General features: G+C 41.1%; 1 protein-coding gene across 3 annotated transcripts in view; it reads left to right on the top strand.

Annotated features, from left to right (window-relative positions):
* Positions 1–19,029, top strand: part of LOC118395986 (PDZ domain-containing RING finger protein 4-like) — a 361,188-nt gene that overhangs the window by 324,434 nt on the left and 17,725 nt on the right. For all 3 annotated transcript variants that reach the window (XM_052466321.1, XM_052466322.1, XM_052466323.1), the window contains one exon: positions 11,990–12,088. In XM_052466321.1, coding sequence (XP_052322281.1) covers positions 11,990–12,088 — 99 coding nt within the window. The remainder of the gene's footprint in view (positions 1–11,989; positions 12,089–19,029) is intronic.

The following is a 19,029-nucleotide window of genomic DNA, read 5'->3' as shown; positions in this document are numbered from 1 at the left end:
AACAATACCCCATTAGTAGTAGTTATAAGATCTCTGGTTGGATGATGACAACAATACCCTATTAGTAGTAGTTATAAGATCTCTGGTTGGATGATGACAACAATACCCCATTAGTAGTAGTTATAAGATCTCTGGTTGGATGATGACAACAATACCCCATTAGTAGTAGTTATAAGATCTCTGGTTGGATGATGACAACAATACCCCATTAGTAGTAGTTATAAGATCTCTGGTTGGATGATGACAACAATACCCCATTAGTAGTAGTTATAAGATCTCTGGTTGGATGATGACAAACAATACCCCATTAGTAGTAGTTATAATATCTCTGGTTGGATGATGATAACAATACCCCATTAGTAGTAGTTATAATATCTCTGGTTGGATGATGACAAACAATACCCCATTAGTAGTAGTTATAAGATCTCTGGTTGGATGATGATAACAATACCCCATTAGTAGTAGTTATAAGATCTCTGGTTGGATGATGATAACAATACCCTATTAGTAGTAATTATAATATCTCTGGTTGGATGATGACAACAATACCCCATTAGTAGTAGTTATAATATCTCTGGTTGGATGATGATAACAATACCCCATTAGTAGTAGTTATAAGATCTCTGGTTGGATGATGATAACAATACCCCATTAGTAGTAGTTATAATATCTCTGGTTGGATGATGATAACAATACCCCATTAGTAGTAGTTATAAGATCTCTGGTTGGATGATGATAACAATACCCTATTAGTAGTAGTTATAATATCTCTGGTTGGATGATGATAACAATACCCCATTAGTAGTAGTTATAAGATCTCTGGTTGGATGATGATAACAATACACCCATTAGTAGTAGTTATAATATCTCTGGTTGGATGATGATAACAATACCCCATTAGTAGTAGTTATAATATCTCTGGTTGGATGATGACAAACAATACCCCATTTGTAGTAGTTATAATATCTCTGGTTGGATGATGATAACAATACCCCATTAGTAGTAGTTATAATATCTCTGGTTGGATGATGACAAACAATACCCCATTAGTAGTAGTTATAATATCTCTGGTTGGATGATGATAACAATACCCCATTAGTAGTAGTTATAATATCTCTGGTTGGATGATGACAAACAATACCCGTTAGTAGTATTTATAAGATCTCTGGTTGGATTATGACAACAATACCCCATTAGTAGTAGTTATAATATCTCTGGTTGGATGATGACAAACAATACCCCATTAGTAGTAGTTATAATATCTCTGGTTGGATGATGACAACAATACCCCATTAGTAGTAGTTATAATATCTCTGGTTGGATGATGACAAACAATACCCCATTAGTAGTAGTTATAATATCTCTGGTTGGATGATGACAACAATACCCCATTAGTAGTAGTTATAATATCTCTGGTTGGATGATGACAAACAATACCCCGTTAGTAGTAGTTATAATATCTCTGGTTGGATGATGACAAACAATACCCCATTAGTAGTAGTTATAAGATCTCTGGTTGACAACAATACCCCATTAGTAGTAGTTATAATATCTCTGGTTGGATGATGACAACAATACCCCATTAGTAGTAGTTATAATATCTCTGGTTGGATGATGACAAACAATACCCCATTAGTAGTAGTTATAAGATCTCTGGTTGGATGACCACACTGATGTTGGCTTCGTTCTGTAGTTATTATCTGAACCACTCTGACATAGGACCGTCGTCCTACATCCTCGGAACAGGAAGTCATATTGTCGTCAAGGGCTTATATAGGAAGGGGAGAGGAGGGCGTGTTTGAAAAGTTTCCGCAGGGGCGTGTGTGTGTGCGGGGGGGGGTGAATGTGTGTGTGTGTGGAATTGGAATCGGTGGCTAAGTTGTGCGTTTAATTTTCTGCTAGATGTCTTTGAGACATTCCCATCTAACATTTACAGATATTTTCCACATTCCTATTGCATGTGTACTCCCGTAATCTACATCGACACCACCTACTGCTTCCTGTCTTTCGTATTGCATCATGAATCCATCAGTAGTCTCGTCTCAGCAGTCGCTGTGTCTAATGCTTCTAACGATTTTTATTTTATTTAATCTTTAATTAACTCGGCAAGTCAGTTAAGAACAAATTATTATTTACAATGGCAACCTACCAAAAGGCAAAGGCGATGACGACAAACAATACCCCATTAGTAGTAGTTATAATATCTCTGGTTGGATGATGACAACAATACCCCATTAGTAGTAGTTATAATATCTCTGGTTGGATGATGATAACAATACCCCATTAGTAGTAGTTATAATATCTCTGGTTGGATGATGACAACAATACCCCATTAGTAGTAGTTATAATATCTCTGGTTGGATGATGATAACAATACCCCATTAGTAGTAGTTATAATATCTCTGGTTGGATGATGACAACAATACCCCAATACAATATAGTAATTATAACGGGTATTGTTTGTCATCATCCAACCAGAGATATTATAACTACTACAAATGGGGTATTGTTTGTCATCATCCAACCAGAGATATTATAACTACTACTAATGGGATAGTGTTGTCATCATCCAACCAGAGATATTATAACTACTACTAACGGGGTATTGTTTGTCATCATCCAACCAGAGATATTATAACTACTACTAATGGGGTATTGTTGTCATCATCCAACCAGAGATATTATAACTACTACTAATGGGGTATTGTTTGTCATCATCCAACCAGAGATATTATAACTACTACTAATGGGGTATTGTTGTCATCATCCAACCAGAGATATTATAACTACTACTAATGGGGTATTGTTTGTCATCATCCAACCAGAGATATTATAATTACTACTAATGGGGTATTGTTTGTCATCATCCAACCAGAGATCTTATAACTACTACTAATGGGGTATTGTTGTCATCATCCAACCAGAGATCTTATAACTACTACTAATGGGGTATTGTTATCATCATCCAACCAGAGATATTATAACTACTACTAATGGGGTATTGTTTGTCATCATCCAACCAGAGATATTATAATTACTACTAATGGGGTATTGTTGTCATCATCCAACCAGAGATCTTATAACTACTACTAATGGGGTATTGTTATCATCATCCAACCAGAGATATTATAACTACTACTAATGGGGTATTGTTTGTCATCATCCAACCAGAGATATTATAACTACTACTAATGGGGTATTGTTGTCATCATCCAACCAGAGATATTATAACTACTACTAATGGGATATTGTTGTCATCATCCAGTAGGGTAGAGAGAGGAAAAGGGGGGGAAGAGGTATTTATGGCTGTCATAAACCTTCCCCCCGGCCAACGTCATGACAACACATACACACAAACACACACACATATATACACACACATACACAAGCACATATATACACACACACAAACACATATATACACACAAACACATACACACATACGCTCACACACATACGCACACACACACACACACACACATATACAATCACACACACACAGGAGGGGTCTGTGGTTGTAACTGCTCTAATAAAGGCCTTGTGGAGAGGTCATTTCACACTTGGTTCCCCTTAACACCCCTGACGTGTTTTATCATTGGTTCCCCTCAACACCCCTGACATGTTTTATCATTGGTTCCCCTTAACACCCCTGACATGTTTTATCATTGGTTCCCCTTAACACCCCTGACGTGTTTTATCATTGGTTCCCCTCAACACCCCTGACATGTTTTATCATTGGTTCCCCTCAACACCCCTGACATGTTTTATCATTGGTTCCCCTCAACACCCCTGACGTGTTTTATCATTGGTTCCCCTCAACACCCCTGACATGTTTTATCATTGGTTCCCCTCAACACCCCTGACATGTTTTATCATTGGTTCCCCTTAACACCCCTGACATGTTTTATCATTGGTTCTCCTCAACACCCCTGACGTGTTTTATCATTGGTTCCCCTCAACACCCCTGACGTGTTTTTATCATTGGTTCCCCTCAACACCCCTGACATGTTTTATCATTGGTTCCCCTCAACACCCCTGACGTGTTTTATCATTGGTTCCCCTTAACACCCCTGACATGTTTTATCATTGGTTCCCCTTAACACCCCTGACATGTTTTATCATTGGTTCCCCTTAACACCCCTGACGTGTTTTATCATTGGTTCCCCTTAACACCCCTGACATGTTTTATCATTGGTTCCCCTCAACACCCCTGACATGTTTTATCATTGGTTCCCCTTAACACCCCTGACGTGTTTTATCATTGGTTCCCCTCAACACCCCTGACGTGTTTTATCATTGGTTCCCCTTAACACCCCTGACGTGTTTTATCATTGGTTCCCCTCAACACCCCTGACATGTTTTATCATTGGTTCCCCTTAACACCCCTGACGTGTTTTATCATTGGTTCCCCTCAACACCCCTGACGTGTTTTATCATTGGTTCCCCTCAACACCCCTGACATGTTTTATCATTGGTTCCCTTAACACCCCTGACATGTTTTATCATTGGTTCCCCTTAACACCCCTGACATGTTTTATCATTGGTTCCCCTTAACACCCCTGACGTGTTTTATCATTGGTTCCCCTTAACACCCCTGACATGTTTTATCATTGGTTCCCCTTAACACCCCTGACGTGTTTTATCATTGGTTCCCCTTAACACCCCTGACATGTTTTATCATTGGTTCCCCTCAACACCCCTGACGTGTTTTATCATTGGTTCCCCTCAACACCCCTGACGTGTTTTATCATTGGTTCCCCTTAACACCCCTGATGTGTTTTATCATTGGTTCCCCTTAACACCCCTGACATGTTTTATCATTGGTTCCCCTCAACACCCCTGACATGTTTTATCATTGGTTCCCCTCAACACCCCTGACATGTTTTATCATTGGTTCCCTTAACACCCCTGACGTGTTTTATCATTGGTTCCCCTTAACACCCCTGACATGTTTTATCATTGGTTCCCCTCAACACCCCTGACATGTTTTATCATTGGTTCCCCTCAACACCCCTGACATGTTTTATCATTGGTTCCCTCAACACCCCTGACGTGTTTTATCATTGGTTCCCCTTAACACCCCTGACATGTTTTATCATTGGTTCCCCCTTAACACCCCTGACATGTTTTATCATTGGTTCCCCTCAACACCCCTGACGTGTTTTATCATTGGTTCCCTTAACACCCCTGACGTGTTTTATCATTGGTTCCCCTTAACACCCCTGACGTGTTTTATCATTGGTTCTCCTCAACACCCCTGACATGTTTTATCATTGGTTCCCCTCAACACCCCTGACATGTTTTATCATTGGTTCCCCTCAACACCCCTGACATGTTTTATCATTGGTTCCCCTCAACACCCCTGACATGTTTTATCATTGGTTCCCCTCAACACCCCTGACATGTTTTATCATTGGTTCCCCTTAACACCCTGACGTGTTTTATCATTGGTTCCCCTCAACACCCCTGACGTGTTTTATCATTGGTTCCCCTTAACACCCCTGACATGTTTTATCATTGGTTCCTTAACACCCCTGACGTGTTTTATCATTGGTTCCCCTTAACACCCCTGACGTGTTTTATCATTGGTTCCCCTTAACACCCCTGACATGTTTTATCATTGGTTCCCCTTAACACCCCTGACGTGTTTTATCATTGGTTCCCCTTAACACCCCTGACATGTTTTATCATTGGTTCCCTTAACACCCCTGACATGTTTTATCATTGGTTCCCCTCAACACCCCTGACATGTTTTATCATTGGTTCCCCTTAACACCCCTGACATGTTTTATCATTGGTTCCCCTCAACACCCCTGACATGTTTTATCATTGGTTCCCCTTAACACCCCTGACATGTTTTATCATTGGTTCCCCTTAACACCCCTGACGTGTTTTATCATTGGTTCCCCTCAACACCCCTGACATGTTTTATCATTGGTTCCCCTCAACACCCCTGACATGTTTTATCATTGGTTCCCCTTAACACCCCTGACATGTTTTATCATTGGTTCCCCTTAACACCCCTGACGTGTTTTATCATTGGTTCCCCTCAACACCCCTGACGTGTTTTATCATTGGTTCCCCTCAACACCCCTGACATGTTTTATCATTGGTTCCCCTTAACACCCCTGACGTGTTTTATCATTGGTTCCCCTCAACACCCCTGACATGTTTTATCATTGGTTCCCCTCAACACCCCTGACGTGTTTTATCATTGGTTCCCCTCAACACCCCTGACGTGTTTTATCATTGGTTCCCCTTAACACCCCTGACATGTTTTATCATTGGTTCCCCTCAACACCCCTGACATGTTTTATCATTGGTTCCCCTTAACACCCCTGACGTGTTTTATCATTGGTTCCCCTTAACACCCCTGACGTGTTTTATCATTGGTTCCCCTTAACACCCCTGACGTGTTTTATCATTGGTTCCCCTTAACACCCCTGACGTGTTTTATCATTGGTTCCCCTCAACACCCCTGACGTGTTTTATCATTGGTTCCCCTTAACACCCCTGACGTGTTTTATCATTGGTTCCCCTTAACACCCCTGACGTGTTTTATCATTGGTTCCCCTTAACACCCCTGACATGTTTTATCATTGGTTCCCCTTAACACCCCTGACATGTTTTATCATTGGTTCCCCTTAACACCCCTGACATGTTTTATCATTGGTTCCCCTCAACACCCCTGACGGTTTGGTAAAAACATGGCTAACTGGGTTATTTGGTATGTTCCTACAGTACTGCTCCATGTTGTCTGTACTGAGGCCTTCCGTATTGCATGGGTGTAATGCATTTTTAAAAGTGATGGTCGAGATGTCATATCCTTCTATTTTCAATGATCAAGCTGCAGAACATGATAGTAATCAAAAACAGTTTCATATGCATGCAGACAGACAGACAGACAGACAGACAGACAGACAGACAGACAGACAGACAGACAGACAGACAGACAGACAGACAGACAGACAGACAGACAGACATGAGGGTACTAATCTTTACAGAAACAGACTAATGGGAAAGTGGAGGGTAGGGTTGGTCTCCATTTGAATTGAAGGAAGTCAATTCAGGAATTCAACTAAAAATGTAAAGCGATTTATTTTCAATTACTTCTCAATAAACTCAAAACTAGAAGTTATATATTTTAAATTAATATAACTTCCTGAATAGTCTGGCCCTCTCCATGAGACCTCAGAAGAGAGGACTACTTCAGTGCAGGCGCCACAACTCTGAATATATCCACCAATATTAGCATAATTACATGAGTTTATTTACCAACTAATAGTCTTATATTAGGCTGTATGTAACTGCTCAGTAAAAACACTCGATAGCTTCTGGTAGTGATCAAAGTGGCCACTGATCAGAGAACGTCTTTCATCATGAAACTCTTAACAGTTAAGATGAGCTCTTTCCCAACCAAAGTCAATATGTGTTTTGATAACAAGTAGGGTATGATGTGTGGCTACAGCTTCAATAACTTACTTTTTTATACATTGACAGACTTGGCACAACTACAATAACATTTGAATGTGGTCACTTTGGTATCACAATATGCTAATGAATGTAAAGGATTGCATTTATGTAGAGCTTTTCATTAGGTCTCATGGCACTTTATATTGCTACTGCATCTCTCAATGTAAATCTCAATCTGCTTTTGAAATCAAGGTCATCCTTTCAAAAGCAATGTTAATGTAATCTGAAAGTAGCCTAACGTCTCCAGGATATCTGACTTCTCATACTCAAATGTGTGTCCTCTGCATTCACGCAGGTCATTTCCACAGTGTCAACTGTGACACCATACTGGTTAGTGTTATAGTCTGGTTAGTGTTATAGTCTGGTTAGTGTTATAGTCTGGTTATAGTCTAGTTAGTGTTATAGTCTGGTTAGTATTATAGTCTGGTTGGTGTTATAGGCTGGTTAGTGTTATAGTCTAGTTAGTGTTATAGTCTGGTTGGTGTTATAGTCTGGTTAGTGTTGTAGTCTGGTTATAGTCTGGTTGGTGTTATAGTCTGGTTGGTGTTATAGTCTGGTTATAGTCTAGTTAGTGTTATAGTCTGGTTAGTATTATAGTCTGGTTGGTGTTATAGGCTGGTTAGTGTTATAGTCTAGTTGGTGTTATAGTCTGGTTAGTGTTATAGTCTGGTTGGTGTTATAGTCTGGTTAGTGTTATAGTCTGGTTGGTGTTATAGTCTGGTTAGTGTTATAGTCTGGTTAGTGTTATAGTCTGGTTAGTGTTATAGTCTGGTTAGTTGTATAGTCTGGTTATAGTCTAGTTAGTGTTATAGTCTGGTTGGTATTATAGTCTGGTTAGTGTTATAGTCTGGTTAGTGTTATAGTCTGGTTAGTGTTATAGTCTGGTTAGTTTTATAGTCTAGTTAGTGTTATAGTCTAGTTAGTGTTATAGTCTGGTTAGTGTTATAGTCTGGTTAGTGTTATAGTCTGGTTAGTGTTATAGTCTGGTTAGTTTTATAGTCTAGTTAGTGTTATAGTCTAGTTGGTGTTATAGTCTGGTTATAGTCTAGTTAGTGTTATAGTCTGGTTGGTGTTATAGTCTGGTTGGTGTTATAGTCTGGTTAGTGTTATAGTCTGGTTAGTGTTATAGTCTGGTTATAGCCTAGTTAGTGTTATAGTCTGGTTGGTGTTATAGTCTGGTTGGTGTTATAGTCTGGTTATAGTCTAGTTAGTGTTATAGTCTGGTTGGCGTTATAGTCTGGTTAGTGTTATAGTCTGGTTATAGTCTAGTTAGTGTTATAGTCTGGTTAGTGTTATAGTCTGGTTAGTGTAATAGTCTGGTTATAGTCTAGTTAGTGTTATAGTCTGGTTGGTGTTATAGTCTGGTTATAGTCGAGTTAGTGTTATATTCTAGTCTGGTTAGTGTTATAGTCTGGTTATAGTCTAGTTGGTGTTATAGTCTGGTTAGTGTTATAGTCTGGTTATAGTCTGGTTAGTGTTATAGTCTGGTTATAGTCTTGTTGGTGTTATAGTCTGGTTAGTGTTATAGTCTGGTTATAGTCTAGTTAGTGTTATAGTCTGGTTGGTGTTATAGTCTGGTTAGTTTTATAGTCTGGTTGGTGTTATAGTCTGGTTAGTGTTATAGTCTGGTTAGTGTTATAGTCTGGTTGGTGTTATAGTCTGGTTAGTGTTATAGTCTGGTTATAGTCTAGTTAGTGTTATAGTCTGGTTAGTGTTATAGTCTGGTTAGTTTTATAGTCTGGTTGGTGTTATAGTCTGGTTAGGGTTATAGTCTGGTTAGTTTTATAGTCTGGTTGATGTTATAGTCTGGTTAGTGTTATAGTCTGGTTAGTTTTATAGTCTGGTTATAGTCTAGTTAGTGTAATAGTCTGGTTGGTGTTATAGTCTGGTTAGTGTTATAGTCTGGTTAGTTTTGTAGTCTGGTTAGTTTTATAGTCTGGTTAGTGTTATAGTCTGGTTAGTTTTATAATCTGGTTATAGTCTAGTTAGTGTTATAGTCTGGTTGGTGTTATAGTCTGTTTGGTGTTATAGTCTGGTTAGTTTTATAGTCCGGTTATAGTCTAGTTAGTGTTATAGTCTGGTTAGTTTTATAGTCTGGTTATAGTCTAGTTAGTGTTATAGTCTGGTTGGTGTTATAGTCTGGTTAGTTTTATAGTCTGGTTAGTGTTATAGTCTGGTTGGTGTTATAGTCTGGTTAGTGTTATAGTCTGGTTAGTGTTATAGTCTGGTTGGTGTTATAGTCTGGTTAGTGTTATAGTCTGGTTATAGTCTAGTTAGTGTTATAGTCTGGTTAGTGTTATAGTCTGGTTAGTTTTATAGTCTGGTTGGTGTTATAGTCTGGTTAGTGTTATAGTCTGGTTAGTTTTATAGTCTGTTTGGTGTTATAGTCTGGTTAGTTTTATAGTTGTTACGATAAATGTGTGAAGAGGTGTGGAGTCAGGCGCAGAGAGCAAAAGGATGTGGGAAAAACACGCTTTAATGTCCAGGGAAAAAATAAGTCCCGCCTTCTTTTTACTGAAAGCGATAGCCAAATCATCATACTCAGCTGGAATGCACACGGTGGAAACCTGGTCTGGACTCTCCACCGTTGTCGCACCGATGGAAACCCCTACACACCTGCCTGAACACTCATCAGACCACCCCTGGAGAGTTCCCTGTTTCCACGAAATCGTAGGATTATGAATAGCTAGCCAGGGAATCCCCAGCACCACTGGAAACGCAGGTGAATCGATAAGGAACAAACTAATTCGCTCTTTGTGATTCCCCTGCATAATCATCTCCAACTAAATTGTGGCTTTCTTCACCAGCCCTGACCCTAATGGTCGACTATCTAAAGAGTGCACGGGAAAAGGGGGTTCTACTTTTACTAACGGAATCCTCAACCTCTGAGCGAGTCCTCGATCTATAAAGTTTGCAGCTGCGCCTGAATCTACCAGTGCCTTATGCTGGAGAGAAGGAGAATAATTAAGGAAACAAATTAATAGGAACATGTGACCAACAGGAAACTCTGGGAGAGTGTGGTGCTTACTCACCTGGGGTGACCGAGGAGTGTTCTGCCTGCCTTCTCGATTCCCAGATGAATTCCGCCAGCACCGACCAGACGTGTGCCCTCTCCGGCCACAACTGGTACAGGAGGAGCTTCCTCCTCCGATCTCCCTAGACGCGGTCCCTCCTAGCTCCATCGGGATAGGAGCAGGAGGGTCAGGAGGTAGAACTGACAGGACCCTTTCAGAACGTCCGCGAGCAGCTAGCAGATGGTCCAACCGGATCGACAGGTATATCAGTCCATCCAGGCTAAGTGTAGTGTCCCGACAAGCCAGCTCCCTGCGGACGTCCTCTCTCAGGCTACACCTGTAATGGTCTATCGGGGCCCTTTTGTTCCACCCTGCTCCAGCGGCCAAGGTCCGGAAATCCAGCGCAAAGTCCTGCGCGCTCCTAGTCCCCTGTCTGAGATGGAAAAACCTCTCACCTGCCGCCCGACCCTCTGGAGGGTGATCGAACACGGCCCTGAAACGGCGGGTGAACTCCAGGTAATTGCCCTTCGCTGAGTCGGGCCCGTTCCAGACCGCATTGGCCCACTCAAGGACTCTACCCGTAAGGCATGTGATGAGGACACACACGCTCTCCTCGTCCGAGGGAGCCGGCCGAACGGTGGCCAGGTAGAGGTCTAGTTGAAGCAGGAATCCCTGGCACCCCGTCGCTGCTCCATCGTACTCCCTCGGAGGCGTAATGCGCAGAGCGCTGGAACCGGATCCAGATGGTAGAGTTGCTGGTAGAGTTGCTGGTGGGAGGGTCGGTGGGGTAGTAGGGAGACCATTCCTCTCCCAACGATCCATCCTCTCCATCATTTGATCCATCACTGATCCTAGGCGATGGAGGATGGACGTGTGATGGACTCTCTCCTCCATGGGAGGAGGAGTGGTCGCTGCTCTTGCTGACTCCATATCGTGGTGCAGGCTTCTGTTACGATAAATGTGTGAAGAGGTGTGGAGTCAGGCGCAGAGAGCAAAAGGATGTGGGAAAAACACGCTTTAATGTCCAGGGAAAAAATACATGAACAAAAGTAGTAAAACAAATGAACAGAAATAATAACGCAAACAACCCGAAAATGCAAACAACATACACTCTAACACAAAACAGACGAACAAGCCCGCACGAAACAGAAGCGGGCTGAACAAACTTATATAACCCCACCCTAACAACCAAACAAGAAACAGGTGATACCAATCAGACAAAACCAAAGGAACACAGAACAACAGATCGGTGATAGCTAGTAGACCGGCGACGACGACCGCCGAGCGCCACCCGAACAAGAAGGGGAGTCACCTCCGGTAATATTTGGGACAATAGTCTGGTTGGTGTTATAGTCTGGTTAGTGAGTGTCTCTGTGCTCTCTGCCCTGTCTCTCTCTCTGTAGTAGGTAGATAACTATGTCGACAGCCAGGAAAATGTATTAGTGTTGTTGTCCTTGTGTGGTTTGTCTGGTTGTTGACCTCTGTTCTCTGTCTCTCTTTAGGAGGTGGAGCTGTGTCGACTCAACAGCCAGGAGAAGCTGGGCCTGACGTTGTGCTACAGGACAGATGAGGAGGAGGACATGACCATCTACGTCAGCGAGGTGAGACTAGGGCAGAACTGGGACTAAGCATGGTGGTGGTGCTGGTCATTCTGCTTCTTCTTCTTCTTCTTCTGGAAGATTAGCTGACGTTATTGCATTAAGTAATGTGGGACCCTTCTACACCCCTTCAGTCACTGTGTGGCTAAAAGTAAACATAGGTATATACCTAGGAAAGAAATAGTCAATACCAGACTTTCATTAGTTGTGACTGTTACGACTTCTATAAATGTTGCAGTGGAGGAGTCACACGCAGAGAGCAGGTAATATCGTACGTGAATCTATTCATTCCAACGACAGCGGAGACATGGAAACCACCCGTCCAAAATACACACGACTAAAACTGTCCGGAAAATAATGAGATAACACTACTACACCAACACCAAAATAACAGAGAACAAGCCCGTACAAATACCCATCGGGCCAAGTGCCCTTAAATAGCCTACAAACAAACACTAACTCAAAACAGGTGTACCCAATTAAACCCAATAAACAGAAACAAAAGGAAAGGCAATCGATGGCAGCTAATAGGCCGGTGACGACGACCGCCGAGCGCCGCCCGAACAGGAAGAGGCACCCTCTTCGGCGGGATTCGTGACAGTGACATCTAATAGCTTACTTTAATATTCATGCATGGAACACAACTGCATAGCTCTTTTTGCTGCAATCACCTCAAGATTATGAAAATATTGAATATTTGGAGAATCGATAAATTAATATGATTACACTGACTAAAAAGACATCAATCGCTCTGTGGCACTTAATCACTTCTCATAGCAATAATGTAGATGAAAAGTATTCATCTTTTTTTGAGTGTACTTGTTTGTTCTTCAAATAGAACTGACATGTTTTGTGAGCTGAGGCAACACTTTTTGTGCCCACTGTCAAGTTATTTTTCCTCTCTCTTTGCCCACTTGTTGGCAGAACGTACAAAGCACTATCCTCCTCTCCTCCATTCTGCCCAACTCTCTCTCCCTCCGTCTCTCTCTCTCTCTCTCTCTCTTTCTTTCTCTGTCTCTCTCTTTCTTTCTCTATCCGTCTCTCTCTCTTTCTCTCTCTCTCCGTCTCTCTCCGTCTCTCTCCCTCTGTCTCTGTCTCTCTCTCTTTCTCTCTCTTTCTTTCTTTCTTTCTTTCTTTCTTTCTCTCTCTTTCTTTCTTTCTGTCTTTCTCAGTATCTCTGTCTCTCTCTCTCTCTCTCTCTTTCTCTCTCTTTCTTTCTCTCTCCGTCTCTCTGTCTCTCTCTCTTTCTCTCTTTATTTCTCTCTCTCTCTCTCTCTTTCTCTCTCTGTCTCTCTGTCTCGCTCTCTGTCTCTCTCTTTCTCTCTTTCTTTCTTTCTCTCTCCGTCTCTTTCTCTCTCTTTCTTTCTCCGTCTCTCTCTCTCTTTCTCTCTCTTTCTTTCTCTCTCTTTCTTTCTCTCTCTCTCTCTCTCTCTCTCTCTTTCTTTCTCTCTCCGTCTCTCTGTCTCTCTCTCTTTCTCTCTCTCTCTGTCTCTCTCTTTTTCTCTTTCTTTCTTTCTCTCTCTTTTTCTCTTTCTTTCTTTCTTTCTTTCTTTCTTTCTTTCGTTCTTTCTCTCTCTTTCTTTCTCTCTCCATCTCTCTCGCTCTCTCTCTCTCTTTCTTTCTCTCTCCGTCTCTCTCTCTCTCCGTCTCTCTGTCTCTCTCTCTCTCTCTCTTTCTCTGTCGCTGCCATTTGTTTGAAGTTATCTCAGATCCGCAGGTATTTGCTCCGGAACATAAGCTGAATACATATCGCAGTAGTCTGTGTTGTTACGGTCTGCTTTCCTCTTGTGTGTTCAGTCTATAAAAAGTGAAGCCAAGGAGAACGTGCTTCATTTAGATGAGTCCCTACTGAATGTCACTACTTATTGAAGCTGGGTTTGAGACAGTGTATGGTGTGCCCTGTGTGACGTCACCGTTGTGATCATCACACCCTGATCTCACATTTAATATAAACTCAGCAAAAAAAGAAACGTCCCATTTTCAGGATCCTGTCTTTCAAAGAGCATTTGTAAAAATCCAAATACCTTCACAGATCTTCATTGTAAAAGGTTTAAACTGTTTCCCATGCTTGTTCAATGAACCTTAAACAATTAATGAACATGCACCTGTGGAACGGTCGTTAAGACACTAACAGCTTACAGACGGTAGGCAATTAAGGTCACAGTTATGAAAACTTAGAACATTAATTAAAGGGGCCTTACTACTGACTCTGAAAAACACCAAAAGAAAGATGCCCAGGGTCCCTGCTCACATGTGTGAACGTGCCTTAGGCATGCTGCAAGGAGGCATGAGGACTGCAGATGTGGCCAGGGCAATAAATTGTGTGTGACCTGTTGGACTGGAGGGTGAGGGCTTGGGACATTCCCCCCAGAAATGTCCGGGAACTTGTGGGTGCCTTGGTGGAAGAGTGGGGTAACATCTCACAGCAAGACCTGGCAAATCTGGTGCAGTCCATGAGGAGGAGATGCACTGCAGTACTTAATGCAGCTGGTGGCCACCCCAGATACCGACTGTTACTTTTGATTTTGACCCTCCAGTTTGTTCAGGGACACATTATTATTATTATTATTATTTTTTCACCTTTATTTAACCAGGTAGGCTAGTTGAGAACACCTTTATTTAACCAGGTAGGCTAGTTGAGAACACCTTTATTTAACCAGGTAGGCCAGTTGAGAACACCTTTATTTAACCAGGTAGGCCAGTTGAGAACACCTTTATTTAACCAGGTAGGCCAGTTGAGAACACCTTTATTTAACCAGGTAGGCCAGTTGAGAACACCTTTATTTAACCAGGTAGGCCAGTTGAGAACACCTTTATTTAACCAGGTAGGCCAGTTGAGAACACCTTTATTTAACCAGGTAGGCCAGTTGAGAACACCTTTATTTAACCAGGTAGGCTAGTTGAGAACACCTTTATTTAACCAGGTAGGCTAGTTGAGAACAAGTTCTCATTTGCAACTGCGACCTGGCCAAGATAAAGCAATTGTATCACAATTCCAGTTGGTCGTAAGTTTAAGCTTGGAAAATTCCAGAAAATGGCTTTAGAAGCTTCAGATAGGCTAATTGACATCATTTGAGTCAATTGGAGGTGTACTTGTTGAAGTGTTTCAAGGCCTACCTTCCAACACAGTGCCTCTTTGCTTGACATCATGGGAAAATCAAAAGAAATCAGCAAAGACCTCATAAAAATAATTGTAGACCTCCACAAATCTGGTTCATCCTTGGGAGCAATTTCTAAACGCCTGAAGGTACAACGTGCATCTGTACAAACAGTGGTACGCAAGTATAACCACCATGGGACCACTCAGCTGTCATACCGCTCAGGAAGGAGACGCGTTCTGTCTCCTAGAGATCAACGTACTTTGGTGCGAAAAGTGCAAATCAATCCCAGAACAACAGCAAAGGACCTTGTGAAGATGCTGGAGGAAACAGGTACAAAAGTATCTATATCCACAGTAAAACAAGTCCTATATCGACATAACCTGAAAGGCCACTCAGCAAGGAAGAAGCCACTGCTCCAAAACAGCCATAGAAAAGCCAGACTACTGTTTGCAACAGCACATGGGGAAAAAGATTGCATGTTTTGGAGAAATGTCCTCTTGTCTGATGAAAAAAAAATAGAACTGTTTGGCCATAATGACCATCGTTATGTTTGGAGGAAACAGGGGGAGGCTTGCAAGCTGAAGAACACCATCCCAACTGTGAAGCACAGGGGTGGCAGCATCATGTTGTGGGGGTGCTTTGCTGCAGGAGGGACTGTGCACTTCACAAAATAGATGGCATCATGAGGACAATTATGTGGATATATTGAAGCAACATCTCAAGACATCAGTCAGGAAATTAAACTTTGTCTGAAATGGGTCTTCCAAATGGACAATGACCCCAAGCATACTTCCAAAGTTGTGGCAAAATGGCTTAAGGACAAGAAAGTCAAGGTATTGGAGTGGCCATCACAAAGCCCTGACCTCAATCCTATAGAACATGTGAGGGCAGAAGTGAAAAAGTGTGTGAGAGCAAGGAGGCCTACAAATCTGACTCAGTTACACCAGCTCTGTCAGGAGGAATGGACACAAATTCAACCAACATTTTGTGGGAAGCTTGTGGAAGGCTACCCAAAACGTTTGACCCAAATTAAAAAATGTAAAAGCAATGCTACCAAATACTAATTGAGTGTATGTAAACTTCTGACCCACTGGGAATGTAATGAAAGAATTTAAAGCTGAAATAAATCATTCTCGCTACTATTATTCTGACATTTCACATTCTTAAATGGTGATCCTAACTGACCTAAAACAGGGGATTTTTACTTGGATTAAATGTCAGGAATTGTGAAAAACTGAGTTTAAATGTATTTTGCTAAGGTGTATGTAAACTTCCGACTTCAACTGTATATCTTAGTCCGTTCCGCTCTGACATCGCTCATCCATATATGTCTATAGTCTTCATTCATTCCTACTTAGATGTACGTGTATTTTGGGGTATATGTTGTGTAATTGTTAGATATCACTTGTTAGATATTGCTGCACTGTCGGAGCTAGAAGCACAAGCATTTCGCTACAGCCGCAATAACATCTGCTAATCACGTGTATGTGACCAATAACATCTGCTAATCACGTGTATGTGACTAATAACATCTGCTAATCATGTGTATGTGACCAATAACATCTGCTAATCACGTGTATGTGACCAATAACATCTGCTAAACACGTGTATGTGACTAATAACATCTGCTAATCATGTGTATGTGACCAATAACATCTGCTAATCACGTGTATGTGACCAATAACATCTGCTAATCACGTGTATGTGACTAATAACATCTGCTAATCACGTGTATGTGACCAATAACATCTGCTAATTACGTGTATGTGACTAATAACATCTGCTAATCACGTGTATGTGACTAATAACATCTGCTAATCACGTGTATGTGACTAATAACATCTGCTAATCACGTGTATGTGACCAATAACATCTGCTAATCACGTGTATGTGACTAATAACATCTGCTAATCACGTGTATGTGACCAATAACATCTGCTAATTACGTGTATGTGACTAATAACATCTGCTAATCACGTGTATGTGACTAATAACATCTGCTAATCACGTGTATGTGACCAATAACATCTGCTAATTACGTGTATGTGACTAATAACATCTGCTAATCACGTGTATGTGACCAATAACATCTGCTAATTACGTGTATGTGACTAATAACATCTGCTAATCACGTGTATGTGACTAATAACATCTGCTAATCACGTGTATGTGACCAATAACATCTGCTAATCACGTGTATGTGACCAATAACATCTGCTAATCACGTGTATGTGACCAATAACATCTGCTAATCACGTGTATGTGACCAATAACATCTGCTAATCACGTGTATGTGACTAATAACATCTGCTAATCACGTGTATGTGACCAATAACATCTGCTAATTACGTGTATGTGACCAATAACATCTGCTAATTACGTGTATGTGACCAATAACATCTGCTAATTACGTGTATGTGACCAATAACATCTGCTAATTACGTGTATGTGACCAATAACATCTGCTAATCACGTGTATGTGACCAATAACATCTGCTAATCACATGTATGTGACCAATAACATCTGCTAATCACGTGTATGTGACCAATAACATCTGATAACCATGTGTATGTGACTAATAACATCTGCTAACCATGTGTATGTGACCAATAACATATGCTAACCACGTGTATGTGACCAATAACATCTGCTAATCACATGTATGTGACCAATAACATCTGCTAACCACGTGTATGTGACCAATAACATCTGCTAACCACGTGTATGTGACCAATAACATATGCTAACCACGTGTATGTGACCAATAACATCTGCTAATCACATGTATGTGACCAATAACATCTGCTAATCACATGTATGTGATCAATAACATCTGCTAATCACATGTATGTGATCAATAACATCTGCTAATCACATGTATGTGATCAATAACATCTGCTAATCACATGTATGTGACCAATAACATCTGCTAATCACGTGTATGTGACTAATAACATCTGCTAACCACGTGTATGTGACCAATAACATCTGCTAATCACGTGTATGTGACTAATAACATCTGCTAACCCTGTGTATGTGACCAATAACATCTGCTAACCACGTGTATGTGACCAATAACATCTGCGAATCACGTGTATGTGACCAATAACATCTGCTAACCACGTGTATGTGACTAATAACATCTGCGAATCACGTGTATGTGACCAATAACATCTGCTAATTACGTGTATGTGACCAATAACATCTGCTAATTACGTGTATGTGACCAATAACATCTGCTAATTACGTGTATGTGACTAATAACATCTGCTAATCACATGTATGTGACCAATAACATCTGCTAATCACATGTATGTGACCAATAAAATGTTATTTGATTTTTGTTAATTTAACGTGGGACCTATATTGGTTATCAGGATCTTTATAAAACTAGAATGTCAACCGAAATTGCTTTTCTAATGTAACAGAGTTAAGAAAGTACTGTAATCTCACTCCACAGCTAGCTTGAAATGTTGCCGATGAAGCTATCCAATTAAATATTTTTCTATAGCTCAAATGGTTGGTACATTGTCCAGGAGGGTGGTCACGTGTCTTGCGAGCAGAGGATCACTGGTTGGAGCCCGGTATGGGGACAGGGACAATGCAGCACACTGACAACCGTTTCATTATATCATTATTTGATGGTTCAACACGTTCTAATGAACCTGCAGTTACTTTTACTACACTCAATCCCTCTATATTTTCCTATATATTTGTTTCTTTATGCAACCCCCTCAGGCGAAAACAAGCCAGTCTTTCATAAGAGTTTGGCTGGGGTTAGAAGCAACTTTCACACGTCTTTGGTCACTTGCTTCTTGATTTCTTTGTGAAACAATAAAATG

The sequence above is a fragment of the Oncorhynchus keta genome, chromosome 17 (assembly GCF_023373465.1).
Source record: "Oncorhynchus keta strain PuntledgeMale-10-30-2019 chromosome 17, Oket_V2, whole genome shotgun sequence".
Taxonomy (NCBI): Eukaryota; Metazoa; Chordata; class Actinopteri; order Salmoniformes; family Salmonidae; genus Oncorhynchus; species Oncorhynchus keta.
Note: the sequence above shows the minus strand (reverse complement) of the source record. Positions and strands in the feature narration are given on the sequence as shown.